The sequence below is a fragment of the Macadamia integrifolia genome, chromosome 12, assembly GCF_013358625.1.
Source record: "Macadamia integrifolia cultivar HAES 741 chromosome 12, SCU_Mint_v3, whole genome shotgun sequence".
NCBI lineage: Eukaryota > Viridiplantae > Streptophyta > Magnoliopsida > Proteales > Proteaceae > Macadamia > Macadamia integrifolia.
The window spans coordinates 16,305,502-16,320,575 of record NC_056568.1 but is presented as its reverse complement, the minus strand read 5'-3'; the positions used below and the strand labels follow the sequence as shown (position 1 = coordinate 16,320,575).

Genomic DNA, 15,074 nt, shown 5'->3' with positions numbered 1-15,074 from the left:
TGGAACGAGATGTTTACAACAAGTATAAGAAGAAGAGAAGAAGAACCTAGGGTTTCAACCCTTTGGTTCTGGTTTTGTTTCTTCTAACAAGTTAGAGAAGACAAAGAAAAAAGGAAGTTGAGGAAGATGAGAAGATAAAGATGACAGACAAAAGAATTTACGGTTTACCTGTGCTCAATGGGGTTGTCAATGGTAGTTTTTGTCTTCTCTAAAGGCTTGGTGAAGGACAACGAGTGGGCTTGTCTTTTTTTATTGGGAGGAAAAAATGACAAGTTGATTCATAAAACTTGATTCGAAACAGTCAAAGCACCTCTACCAATGCTCTGCATATAATGTTCTCAAATAAAAAACGAGGCCGGTCTAATTTATGGGAGCATGGAATTAAACCAGTGCAACCAATCACAATTCTACTCCCATTTCGCTTTGGCAAATAAATAATCAGCAGAATCAAGAATTGGGAGTGTTACCAATCACCCCCTTAGTTAATGAGGAGACAGATGAATCCTTACATCTTTCTTCACCTTTTAGAGGATTTCCCATGCATGTCTAAATTGATGATTGCTGGTTTTTGTAACCAGAAGGTGAAGGATGATATCTCTATGAATGAATATATATTAATCTCCATATGGAAGGATTTAGTGCCAAGAGTGGAGACTTTTGATGCAGATCAAAGGTACTAAAAGAAATACCATAAGGAAGCAGAAATTGAGTCAACTCACTGATTCACTCAGCAGATTCAACCAGCTCAGTAACCAGATTTGGTACTCCCTTCCGTGGGATAGTCTTAGTAGTTTTGTTTAAGTTTGTTACTTGTATTGGTTATCAGTTGGTAACCAACTTATGAGTTGCAGCTACATATGATTTTATCTTATGCTTGCTTTGTGATAGAGTTTTAGTCCCATGGAACTCTGATGGGGTAGCCTTAGGGAAGAGAGGGGAAACCAGAATAGTAGGGGGAGGAAGGGATCATACAATTAGATATTGCACAAATCCAACCAGGGAGGGAGAAATCACATAAAGGGGGGGGGGGGGAAGAATCACGCACAACCCTATGGCTCTCAAACATTAACTCAATTCATCATTCTTCAAATCTGTGAAATTAGATTACATTAGCTTCTCTATATAAAGAGGGCAGACTAACAGTCATAACCTAACTAGGAGTTAGACTCCAAGTAGGACTAGACATTACATAATAGGAGTTGGACTCCAAATAGGACTAGACTAGAACTCCAACATGGAGTAGATAACTAACTAGTCATTCACTAATAGGGAAACCTAAACTGACTAAAAATTGAAATAACAAAGGAGATAGACTCAAAAGAGGACTCTAACTAAGCTAATGACTTAAAAACCGTTTTCCTATATTCTACCCATATTTTAGGCCCATTAAAATGGCCTATTACAAAGAAAACCCATGGGATCAAAGGCCCAACACATACATAACCCAACCCAATGCTTATTTGCAATAAAATAAGCCCATTAAGTGACTTATCTACATCAAACTCCTCTTCCAGTCCTATGGTTTAGAAGTTCTTTTTCTTTGATGTTTTGTAATCTTTTATCATCTATTACATGCTTGTACAGGTGGGACACCACACCTTATAACATTATACCTTGAAGAATTTTTTTGACAGAAACTTCTCCTTTCTCGTATAATAGAAGTTCTTTGACTTTGAGTTTCTTTCTTCAGTTGTAGATAAAATTTGATTCCTATTGGTCAAGAGAAGTTTAAGACCAATCTGAATGTTCCTATTTTTAGGTCTTTATATATGTAATGGCTGTTATCAGCCTGGTTTAAAGTTTCGGTTGATACCGATATGTTATGGATCAATATGATACACTTTTTTAAAAAGTGAAGCGTATCCTTACGTATCGATAAGTATCAGCTGATATGCACTGATACGCACCGATACTTGCCGATACGTATTGATCCTTAAGATACGCATCTAGGCCCTGATTGCTATAGATGAGGCCATTGCAATTGTATGTGTTAATTACAATTTGGGCTACTTCAGTATCATGTGCCTTGGATAGTCAGTCCCCCAACGCATTGTGTCGTACTTTTTAGGGCAGTTGTGGCAGCATAAGGCAAGTTTACTATATGATGGTGAACGTTTATCATGTTGCTTCGTGCATTGACAGATATGCTTCAACGGCGATAGTTTTCTCTTGGGCTTACGAGTCACTCTCACCTCCCCACTCTTGGGTTCGTGACCTAACTTGACGGAGTTAAGTTTTTTTAAGAGCAGGAGAGCTGATGTAGTTACCACACACTTGACCCGTAGGGGATCTGTAAGAGTGGCTAAGGGTTGATTTTGTAATTTTGTTTTATGCTTACCTATTCATCGAATAGCAGTAGGATATTGAGTCCATTTTAGTGTTAAGTTTTGTATTAGATTTTGATAAGGATTAGGAATCTTTTTTCGAGTCAATTTTATCATTGAAGAGTTTATTTATATGTTTGTAAACTACCGGTTATTTTTTTAGAGTTGATGGAAAAAGTTGCTTTTGAGTGTGAGGTGCCATACCCATATGCATACACAACTATTCTCTCTTCCCTGCATAACTCCAGAGCTGATCCTTCTTCAGCAACCCAAATTTGGGGTTCAGAACCCGGGGATCAAATCACATCCTGGTGGATAGCTAGCACATAGGCTCACCTTAGCTCCAATGCTCCATAACAACTATATATATCTCTTGCTTTGGTTTTTGCTAGTTTTGCCCCTTGCAAACTGGACAATCTTATTAGGATATGTCTTGTTGGCAAGATTATTCTGTATTTCGAAGAAAAAGATTGATCTGATTATCCTGTATTTGGGAGTAAAAGAAGATTGATACGCTTCATCTAGACAATTATGTCTTTTCTTTACATGAATGAAACTATTTTCCTCAACCACCCCTAACATAACCTTATCCCAACTAAATGGGGTTGGCTACTTGGATCCGATATGAAAAAAGGAAAATCAAGAAGCAACAAAATAAGGAAAAATAAGTGAAAATGGACTAAGAGAAGCAGATAAGGCAGAAATCAAAGATGCATCACAGGGACATCCCCTACACGGGGTCTACTACTCGGGTCCTTGTTCTCTACAAAACTCTATCCATGGTCATACTAGAATCGAGCCCCACCATATACATGTCTTTTCTCACCACTTCATAGATAGACATTTTAGGCCTATCCCTACCATTTTTTGGCTCACTCCAAATGAACCTGCTCTCTTCCTTATTGGGGCATCTATAGGTCTCCGTTGCACATGGCCATACCACCTCAACCGGTTCTTGCGGAGATTGTCTTGGATTGGTGCAACCCCCAACTCATTTCTAATACAATCATTCCTTTATCTCTTCTGGTCTTGCCTCACAGTTCTCTTAGCATTCTCATCTCAGCTACACTCAGTTTAGTCAAATCACCCTTCTAACTGCCCAACACTCTGCTCCATATGTCATAGCTAGTTGTACCACTGTATCCACCCCCCAAAAAAAAAAGAGCACAAGCTTGGGGGGTGGGGGGAGTGATTTTGAGTTATTTCGTCTAATTTTAGTGTCCGTTGGGCTATGTATAGGTTATTATTTTTCCCAGATTATTCTGTTTTCTGCATAGTTTTTAAGGCGGTAAGGCGACGGGGGCGTTTGAGGGTCTTTCGGAGCGCCTTAACGATAAGGCGGGCATAAAGCGTCGCCTTATTGACTAAAGCGTTCCTGTGTAATTTTTTTATAAAACCAATCTATTTGACTCAAATCCTAGTTGAATCCTATTACTCATATGTTAAATAAATATTAAATGTTCATATTCATACCATTGTAAGATATTCATTAAGAAAACAAATCAATAAAGTGAATAAACTAAGTTCATCTTCATCAATCATCAATCATCAATCATCATAACATATTAACATATAATATAAATACATAATTATGAAACAAAATTATAAATATAAAGAAAAGAAGACATAAAAAATACAAGTATTTACTATACTTACCTCTATGATGCCAAAATGAATGCCTAAGCCCTAAGGTCATCCACTATATTTCTATTCCTGTCAAAGAAGAATGAATCTCACTGCTGCCGGAGCAAAATGGTTGCCTGGATCAGTGGTTCTTCATTGTTCCTTGATTCCTTCTCAAAGCCTTTTCTTAAAACCCTTGACAAAATCCAAACTCTATTTGTGAATCGTGTTTTTGTTTTGTTTATTTTGGTTATTTTTGGTGGAGTAAAGCTAATCCCATACATCTCAAGTGTTAACAAAACCATACACCTACCAATAAAAAATCTATATTTGGAATCTTCATCAAGTAATTTTAAAATGTGTTAAAAAAAAAAAAACCCATTAGACGCCACTTCACGTAAGGCGGAGCACTGCCTTACCATCTCTAGATCGCATCAGCAGTCGCCTTAGCAGCACCTTAAAACTATGGTTTTCTGCCTTTAATTCATTTATATTGTAATTATCACAATCGCTTTCTGTTATTAGTAAATCTTGATCTATTAGACTGCTGATGCATGATCACTGTGAAACCATTTTATTAACATTTATTGTCATTCCATTGATTTCTTTCCATTATACTCTTGCTTTTCAGGGCATTTGAAATTTTGGAAGAAAAAGCCTCTTGGAATTGAGTTTGCAAAGCACTTTAGATCCCATCTTGGTCCCATTGAAGGGGTTTCTGTGAGTAGCTTATACATGCTGGGTTATTCTTAGTTTTGAATATGTTTAAGCTGATTTTTACTATGTCATAATTAAGCAACAAGAAATTTTGCTACTGAAGCAAAACAATGATACAAACACAGAAGTATACAGTGAGGACAGCATAAAAAGCCAGGGAAGTGGCTCCAGGATCCTCATTTTAGCTGCTTCTGTTTTTGATTGCCTTTTGTCGTCAAATTGATTTTCTTATTGTACAAGCAGCTGTCAACCATGATGAGGTTCAGTAATGCAGGTTAGTGTTGATGGCTTGCTCTGCTGTACAATTTCGAATGATCGTTCTGTCAAGATATACGATGTTGTCAATTATGACATGATGGTGATGATACGCTTGCCATTTGTTCCTGGTGCAATTGAGTGGGTTTACAGTCCTGGAGATGTCAAAGCCAAGATTGCTGTCAGTGATCGTAACTCTCCGTATGTACACATATATGATGCAAGAGCTGGTTCAAATGAACCCATCATCTCCAGAGAGGTCTGTCAGCCATTTTGGCACAGTAACATCTAAAATTTTAAAAATTTATTTTAAGAAGATATCTTGATGGATCTCTTTTCTGGTTGTCTTTTATCCAGGTACAAATGGGCCCAATAAAAGTTATGAAGTACAATCATACTCTTGACACTGTGATATCTGCAGATAGCAAAGGAATAATTGAATACTGGAGCCCTGCTACGCTGCAGTTTCCAGAAAATGGGTGTGTGTGCTTTTACTTGCACTTATCTTTTAATCAGAGACAGACTCATTCAATCATAACCTCAAATAAGAAATAAATTTACACTCCAAGGACAATGGGAAACATTTTGTTGTTCCTCTTGTTATTTTTCTTCCATTCGCAATTTACTTCAAACAATTGCAAACAGGAAAAATCTTCCCAATGGTTCTTCATTTACATCTGAATGCTCTGCTATGCCACAAGAAAAACAATTCTTCAGGCTCTAGGAAAATCAAGTTTATGGGCATATGCTTTGCAGTCAATTAGGAAATGGGAACTCTTTGGTCGTGAAATCAGCAAATCATTTTGTTACTCAGTCATTTAGATCATGATCTCTTCTTTGGTAGTGTATTTTGGTTCTATAAGTATAATCCTCTTCTGGAAGTCTTGTTGATGGTGTTGACAAGCATAGCATCCAAGAAACATTGCCTGTGTTCTTTGGGGGCAAATGCTACTTTCTAAAAACAGTTGTAATTGTTATTGTTGTGATAAGTAACTCTATTTGATTATAGTTATTGCTGTTTTCATCCATTTTTTTTTTTTTTAAATTTATTTGCCAATATCAATGATGCAGTATGAAATAGTGATTATTTTAATTTTTTCATGTAGAATGAGTTTCAGATTGAAAAGTGATACCAATCTTTTTGAAATTGTGAAGTGCAAAACAACAGTTTCTGCGATTGAGGTACAACATTCAATTTAGAATGAAATCTTATGGTTTATTTGCATTTCCTTTGACCCAGCTGTTGCTTGACCTTTGTAAGGCCTAAGTCATCCTTTCTAGTTTGCTGTTCTTTTTTTAAATAAATATTCTTCGTGAATATGTGGCTGAGATTTCAAATCCTTTGTTCTTCAGGTGAGTCCCGATGGTAAGCAGTTTGCTGTTACATCACCTGATCGTAGGATACGCATATTCTGGTTTAGAACTGGTAAATTAAGACGAGTTTATGATGAATCTCTTGAGGTATATATTCCTCTCAATGCTAATTTTTTTTGGGATAATTTTCTTGCTCTTTTGAAATTAAGCAGTGTCTCCTGTCGATAGGTGGCCCAGGATCTCCAGAGAAGTGATGCCCCCCTTTACCGGTTAGAAGCAATTGATTTTGGACGAAGAATGGCTGTTGAGAAGGAAATTGAGAAGACAGAAAATGTTCCACAGCCAAATGCAATATTTGATGAAAGCTCCAACTTCATTATATATGCTACACTATTGGGAATAAAAGTAAGTCTGACAGTTCCCTGTATGCACACAATTTTTTGTATCCTGGTAGGAGGTTCCATTGAATCTAACCTAGATGATTTGAAACTGGAATAACGACCTTTTTAAAATATGCAGTTATGTCATTTTATGCCTTCTCCATTTGGTTATCCATCAATGCATAAAACTGATGTTCTTTCCATTCATGTTAGTAGGTTGTTAATTTGCACACAAATAAGGTGGCCCGAATTCTTGGAAAGGTGGAGAACAATGATAGATTCTTGAAAATTGCCCTGTATCAAGGTGACAGAAGCAGTAAAAAGGTAAGAAAAATTCCAGCAGCGGCATCAAATGTCAATGAGAGCAAAGAGCCCTTATCAGATCCTACTCTCTTATGTTGTGCTTTCAAGAAACACAGGATCTATTTGTTCAGGTACTTAATTCCGTCCAATTTTTTTGCCAATGTCCTTCAAACTCTAAAACAACGTGTTTCACCATTGGCATAATGATGTTGTACGAGTAGGAGAGATCGTTTAGAATTTAGATACTTACAATTTATTATTATTATTTTTTAATTTCTTTGTTTTATTTTTTCCTCGATTCCGTACAGAATATAACATTCCATGATTTTTTTTTTGGGGGAGGGCGGATGGGGTGGTGGTTAGTAGTGGTGCCATAGAAAGTAATGAAACAAGTATTTGAAGCTTTGAAACTCTGAAAAATCATGGACTACTTTGGTGCTTATTGGTGGGGAAGAAAATTTAGGTCTTTAGATTTCTCATATTTTTTTGGGTATGGTTTAAACAGTAGGAGAGAACCAGAGGAGCCTGAAGATGCAACCAAAGGAAGAGATGTGTTCAATGAAAAGCCTCCTCCTGATGAACTTTTGGCGGTATCAGATATTGGAAAATCTGTCACAACATCTCTTCCTGACAATGTGGTAAGATTTGCTTCTTATATGCTTTTACATTCCAGCCTTGAACTAAGTGAGTTTGTCAGCTACACCAGCAATTAAGGTTCAAATTCACCATTAGAGAAAAAAATTTCGATGCACACGACTTGCCGGTTCTCCTCTATTACAATTGTTTTTGTGATTCATTTCGAGTACTAATTTTGAATTTCTTTATAAAAAAGGAAGTTATCTTCCCTATGTCTGTTATCTTCTCTCCTTTATTGAATATTCCAGCAATCTGTTTCTTAGGTAATCACTCAGTTATTTTTGATGACATGAACTTGTTTGCTTGCTGGCTAGTTGTGGAGTCTGACTTAACTATAATCCAGTGCATGGGTTTTTTGTTTCTTCCTGTTTTTGTTGACTTAATTGTATGGACTTACTTTTGTGCTCTATCTTTTTTCTTTTAACCAGATCATGCACACGTCACTGGGTGACATCCATATGAAGCTATATCCAGAAGAATGTCCAAAAACTGTGGAGAACTTCACAACGCACTGCAGAAATGGCTATTACGATAATCTAATTTTCCACCGAGTCATCAAAGGCTTCATGATACAGACAGGTGATCCTTTAGGTGATGGCACTGGCGGGCAGTCTATTTGGGGGAGGGAGTTTGAGGATGAGTTTCACAAAAGGTATCGTATTTCAAGTTATTGACATTCAAAAAATCTTTTATATTGTTGGTAATTAGTATGAGGTGAAGACTATTAAATACTGTATAATGTTGATACGAGCCTTAGTTATGTTAAGGAGAGGCGTTGATAATCTATTTAACCCTCTACTGTTATGTTATTAATGTTCTGAAAAATGGAATCTACTTAGTGTGTTGGTGAACATTTTCCTCTTAACATGGTGGTAGAGGTATTTATTCAAACAGCAACCTTCTGGCTAGATAATGGAATCTTTGACTTCTGATTCTCATCTACTTAGTTTGTTTAGATTAAAAAAAAGAAAAAAGAAAAAAGAAAAGCAAAATACTACATAATTGACTTGAATATGGATCTGTGTTGGCATGTATGAATGATAGAGAATGGGTATTATAATCTCATCCTGCAATTGAAGCATGATCACTGATAACAACTCATGAGAAAAAAAATTTCACCAGTGAGAAGGCTGATTGTAGGAAGGTTAGGGTTTGCATGGAATGATGAAAAACAATAGGTTTGGGTTTATAAGGTGCCAAATGCTTGTGGTGCATTAGATCTCTGAATTGAGATGCTTATGGTGATTGATAAAGTAGTCGAGATAATTTGGGTCCTAAAAGAGAGTTGGGGTTTAGAGAGAATGATGATAGTGTTTAAGGAGAAGTCTGAATTATTTGAGGCTGTTAACGGTGCTAATAGTGAGGTACCACATATCCACCCCAGGTCTCTTGTTGTAATTATAAGAAGAGTTAATCTTCAACCTCTTGACCAAGAGCAAGAGGCGGACGAGCAGAAGATGTTCCAATTTGGAAAACTCGCTCAACTAACATCTGTTGACTCAAAATTTCGCAGATATGTTGCTGACGCAACAGTTTTATTGAGCCCAACAAGCAATTGAACATTTCAGCTGCTTGAAGATCCACAGGAATTGGCTGAAAAAGGTCTGGTGGAAAGTTCAGAATCAGAGCTGGTTTCTGGTTTCAATTTCACAGTAGGGACAGTATTAGGGGCCAAAGTTCTTAGGTTTTGGTTGCCCCTAGGGTAAGTTTCAGACCCCAGAGGTTGAGGCTGAAAGGTATGATCTAGAGAGATCAAGCTCTCTGATTGAACCAGTATTAGCGTTAGCACAGGGTACTGGAATAAGTTCAGAAATCTAATGGCGAAAGAAGGTTGTAAGAAGAAGAAGTGATGCAGATTGCTGGACCAATTTGACCTGACAGGACTTCTAGACCACAAGGAACCGATTTCAAACCGTTTTTTGGTTCAATAGGAAATTTAGGGATGTAGGGCCAGTTTCCAATTAGACAACTAGGAACCAGTCCCACAACTGGATCCCTTGATAGTATTATCAGTCGGTTACGGCATGTAAAACCAGCAACAGGAACTGACAGTACACCTAAACAACAAGGTGTTTCACCCTTAAAACTACTGACAACTTGTACAACAAGGTGTTTCACTTATTCTGTGTATTAAAGGGTACTTTGGGAACTAGTGTTCTTATTTTCTTATATTTTGATTTTTCTTTTTTACCTTTTACCTCTATAGGGAAGTGTATGTAATTCCTCAATAGTATGAAGCAATATATGTGTGGGAGAGATCATTCTCTCATACACAATATTCTACCATCTCTCTTGTTCTCCTCTTCTTCTTCTCTTTCAACCCTCTACTCTCATCTCATCTCTTCTTCCCTTATTCCCTTACTCTCTCACAATCCCTACATTCTAACTTTAACTGTCTAACATTCCGCCCCATACATCATAGTCGATCATATGATAGTCCTATAGAAATTTTTTTTAAAGGAATACGTCGATCACACAACACTCTGGGCGCAACTCTCCACTTCATCCATCCCACTTTAATTCTCTGTGAAACATCATCCTCTATATCACCTTCTTTATTTATGGTTGATCCTAGATACCTAAAATAATCACTTTGTGGTATTTCTCTCTCCTCAATTTTCACCATTCGTTATCCATTTTAGTCAACATATTCCATCTTCGTCCGACTGATCTTAAAACCTTTTGATTCCAAAGTTGATCTCCATAATTCCAATTTAATATTAATCCCTACTGTTGTCTCATCCACCAGAACAATAGAATCAATAAAAACATATATAGAACCTCATCTTGAATGTTCTTGGTTAAATCATCCATGATAAGTGCCAACATATATGGGCTTGAGGCTGATCCTTGATGTGACCCAATTTTAATTGGGAATTCACTACTTTGATCCTCCACGGTTCTCACACTAGTCACCACGCCCTCATACATATCTCTAATTATTTCCGTATACTTGACACCATTCTCTTCTCTTTTACATTCCATTAACTCTCTGGGACTTTGTAACCATCTTTTTCTAGGTCAATAAAGACCATATGGAGATTTTTTTTGGAAACTATAATTCTTTTCATGAGCCTCCTAAGTACCTCTTGAGTAAGTAAATAGTTTCTGTCATTGGATCTACTTGGCATAAAACCAAATTGGTTTTTTGAGATCGTACTTTCTCTTCTCAAGTGGCTTCAATATCCCTCTCCTATTGAGGCTTTTGCTTCCCCCATTCTTTTTCCATCGATCTTTCTCTTTTTCTCTTTCTTCTTCATAGGTTTTGGTTATTGAGATCAAGCTTTGTCACAGTGCCAAAACTGGTCACAGATCCCTTCTGTATAGGGCGCCCTGCATCACTTGCAGACTGCCGCAAATTCCCTTGAGTCCCTCTGGTAGTTTTCAGATGATTCCTTGTAATCCAGGGGCCAATATATCATGTGACTGGTCTATTGGTGTATTCATTAATATTTGGTTGCATTAGACATTTGTTTATGTGTAGCAGTTTATGGTTAGCAAATAGTTGCAGGACAAGCATAAATCCTCTAGGTATGGGCCAGACAACCAGCAAACATACCAATAGCCAAAGATGTTATTGGTAGAAAACGCAGCTTAATTGGCAATAAAATCTGTTAGTATTAGAAACTCATCTATTGTCTACCTCAATATACTGGAGTCTGGAGTCACGTACCATTTGAATAAGCATAATTACTCGCTGTTCTGTGCAGATATCAGGGCAACAAGTTGTTGGCAAATGATTTGCATTTTTAAGTCCTGTTCAAACAACAGGTAGAATCATTAATAATGGATCTGAGTAGAATATTTCTTCAACAATGCACAACATATTCATTGGTAGAAAATAACTTAAATGGAGCTCAGCAGTTATCCAAGTGAAGGAAATCAACACAACAGTGAAACATAATGCTCTGCAGCGACATTCGAGACCTTGTAAAGAACTATAGGTACATTTATAGGCCAAGGAATTAGAAGACTCTAATCTTCAAACTCATTCAACTGTAATCTATGCTACAACATATAACAACTAACTTTGTTGGGCAGAATTACCCAGCAGAGTCACATGGTTGCTGGTCAAGTAACTGCACTAAAATAGTCTTTGCTTGGACAGAGATGTGGAAGGAAAAATATATAGAGAGGAGATCCAATTGAACATAATGAAAGGACTTTGGACATTGGAGTGGTGAATAGGATAAAACCGTTCTGAACTGTGGTTCTTGGGATGCTTCCTGCAGTCTTCCTTGGTCAGAGTATCAGTAGCTATTAGGTTTGTCTCATAGAGATTGTTACCCTGCATCGACAGGTAACCTCATGTCCCAGTGCTTGTAATTGCTGGCATTTTCAGAGCTTGTTTCAGATAGCCATGGTTGGAAATTTCAGAGCTTGTTTCAGACAACCATGGTTTCGAACGCGGTAGGCACTCATATGTAGAAAGCTTTTGATGATGTGATTCTTGTGTGGCTGCCCAAGTTTATCCACATCTTTCATACTTAAACAAGGCTTTTTTAGGTCTTTGATTGTGGTTTTTTGTCTCTTCGAGAAACTTTTCTGAGGAGTTGACATGGTTTGTGGGCTTAGTTGCCATGTTTCACCACCTTTATTGCTTTGGTGAAGGCTGAGTCTTAGACTCTCAGCTAATGAAGAAAATGGAAATAAAAGAGTGTAATGAGGAGTTTTTTCTAATAGCGTTTCTAATGTAGAACTAGAATCCTAATCTTAGGCAGGATCTGAAATTCTGGCTGAATAGAGAATAGGTCCTCCAATAGGCTTGGTTCTAGCTCTCAAACACTGTCTCACTGCAAACAAATAAAAGGCAAATAAGAAAAGAAAGAAAATTCGATTGAGGTTTGAGAAGGGGGAAGAAGAACTAGTGAATGAGCATCTCACCCTACTGCATCCCATAGCACAACATAAGCCATTTTTTTTTTGTTTTTTTTGTTTTTTCATTAATAAATTCGTGTTCAATGTTGTAGCCCCTTGCAAATTTATATAGAAGACTTAAAATTGACTCAAACACTAAAAATGAAAGGACCAACCTAATCATTAACCAATTGGGAAACCTAAACTGACTAGGAAACTAAAATAACAAAGGAAATAGACTCATAACAGGATTCTAACTAAACTAATGAATTGAATCCTGTTTTCCTACTTTTTACCCATATTTTAGGCCCATTACAAAGAAAACTTATGGATCAAAGGCTCAACACATACATAACCCAACTCAAGGTTTATTTGCAATAAAATAAGCCCATTAAGTGACTTATCTGCATCAGTTTCAACCTTTTCATTGGCTTCTCACCTCATTTTCTTCAGTTTTTCTGTGTGTTTCTTCTCTCTCTTAATCAGAGAGCATAATAAATGGGCTCCAATTCATATGCTTCTTTGGGGAGGAACTTGCTAATGAGAAATTGGAAAGGCCTTTATATGTACAAAACTGTGTTATTTATTATTATACATGATTCTTTTAGATAATTGACATGTGTGGCAATATTGGATTGCATTTTCTTGTCTTTCAGTCATTCTCAATGCTGCTGTGGTTTAGTGGGACACATTTAATATGTGAACCTTTTGCCTATCTCTCTGCAGCTTACGGCATGACAGACCTTTTACTTTGTCAATGGCAAATGCGGGGCCAAACACTAATGGATCTCAGTTCTTTATTACTACTGTAGCAACGCCATGGCTAGATAATAAACACACAGTGTTCGGTAGAGTCATGAAGGGAATGGATGTTGTACAGGTAATTTTGGTTTTCATACACCTGTTGCCCCTTTCTTGTACCTTTTGACATGTTGAGTGTTCTATAAAGGATCTCATACACAGATGCAATGCATGCATGCTTAGGCATGCTAGTGGCAATTACCTTGTGAAGAATTCTAAGTGACTGGGGAATCTTCCAGTGGCAACCCAAAAGTGCATTAGCACAGGGCAAAGTCTCCTTTTCTGGTTTTTCTTTTGGAAAAGAGAGACCTGTTATTTGCTGAAGTTGGAGAATTGTATTATTATGGAATACCCTTTTTTTTTTTGTGAGCATCTCACAATATGAGGCTCTTGTGAGAAGGTGGTTCCAAAGCCAGCTTTGTTGCTTTGTTTTTTGTTTTTTGTCTCTTTTGAAGTGGACATGGTGATTTGTCCACAGCAAGCATGTTGCAAATTTTAGCATGGGTGCATAATATGAGGCTCTTGTGAGAAGGTGGTTCGAAAGTCAGCTTTGTTTTTTGAGTCTTTTGGAAGTGGACACGATGGTGATTTGTCCACAGCAAGCATGTTGCAAAATTTAGCATACCTGTGCATAATGTGGAATTGTGGACTATGTCAGCTGATTGCCAATCACCCTTGTAAAAGGATTTACTAAATGCAAGATGTCCAGCATATATTCATGAAGTAAGCCCTAAAACAGTTGAACATATCTCTATGTACCCTTTCTTGTACAGCTCCCTAATTTGAACCAAATGGGGGACAAGATGTGACTTGACCAATCTAACTGTGGGACAGTTAAAGTATCCTCTGGAATTGCCACATGTTAAAACACCTTGTGTTGACTCTGCCCTTATTCATCTGTGCGTAGTTTTCAAGGCATCGTCGATGTCTTGTCGTCCAGGCACCCTTTGGTTGGATGAGATCCTTGATTGCCTAGGTGCCTTGTTGGTGTTGCCTTGCCGTTCGGGCTCCCTCCACCTCCTTGGGTCACCTAGACACCATGACAACCATGCTTCTGTTGAACCATTTTGTAAAAAAATTAATGTACCAACCATTTTCTAAGCTTTAAATGGCAGTTGGTGAAACACACATGTTCTGAAATGTACCATGGCAGAGGTAGATGGTGATGTGAACTCGTCCACAAAAATATGGGTGCCAAATACTTACATGGATTGGCCCCTGATGACCTCTGTTAGCACCCTATTTAGGAAATGAATCCCCATATTTATACCAATTAAGTGGTCTTGTGTATTTATCACCACCTCCTTTTTAAAGAGTTGGGGAAATCGTCAAGCTGTTGAATTGCAATCAAGTTGGAACCTCCCTTTGATAGTTTTAATATTCTGTGTTCATTTATGTATATGTATCATTGCTTGTGTGGATTTTATAGAGGGAGACTGATTGATTACGACTTCTGGTTTTCTTTGACAGGGTATAGAGAAGGTGAAGACAGACAAGGCGGACAAGCCATATCAAGATATTAAAATCTTGAACGTGACTGTTCCTAAATCTTGAAATCCCTTCTTTGAATATTATTTCCTACAGTTCGCAATGTTGATGGTCATGGCATTCATTGTTGCTCTGCAATAGTACTTCAGGTTTCATAGTTATTCTCCCTCTACTAATTTTCCAGATTACTGGTTATATCCAAATATACTTACTGCAGTTGTTGGTGCATTGGCTCTCAGCTGTTTTGATTTCTCAAAAGTTAGCAATATGGGAAGGAGAAAAAATTTCTGTTCTGTTCTGTTCCTGTAAGGCCATACACTTGTTTATTTGAAACATCCATTGCAGGATTTTTGATTTTTGATTTTTTTTTTTTTGG

General features: G+C 37.3%; 1 protein-coding gene across 2 annotated transcripts in view; it reads left to right on the top strand.

Annotated features, from left to right (window-relative positions):
• Positions 1-15,052, top strand: part of LOC122058242 (peptidyl-prolyl cis-trans isomerase CYP71) — a 34,408-nt gene extending 19,356 nt beyond the window's left edge. Inside the window, exons 3-13 of one of the 2 annotated variants that reach the window (XM_042620840.1) lie at positions 4,579-4,667; positions 4,939-5,178; positions 5,277-5,398; positions 6,026-6,101; positions 6,273-6,380; positions 6,462-6,638; positions 6,830-7,047; positions 7,422-7,554; positions 7,981-8,204; positions 13,136-13,289; positions 14,681-15,052. In XM_042620840.1, coding sequence (XP_042476774.1) covers positions 4,579-4,667; positions 4,939-5,178; positions 5,277-5,398; positions 6,026-6,101; positions 6,273-6,380; positions 6,462-6,638; positions 6,830-7,047; positions 7,422-7,554; positions 7,981-8,204; positions 13,136-13,289; positions 14,681-14,764 — 1,625 coding nt within the window. In that variant the 3' untranslated portion in view covers positions 14,765-15,052. Of the gene's footprint in view, positions 1-4,578; positions 4,668-4,930; positions 5,179-5,276; positions 5,399-6,025; positions 6,102-6,272; positions 6,381-6,461; positions 6,639-6,829; positions 7,048-7,421; positions 7,555-7,980; positions 8,205-13,135; positions 13,290-14,680 lie in introns of those variants that run through there. The other variant, XM_042620841.1, reaches the window with a different exon arrangement.
• Positions 15,053-15,074: the final 22 nt, after the last annotated feature.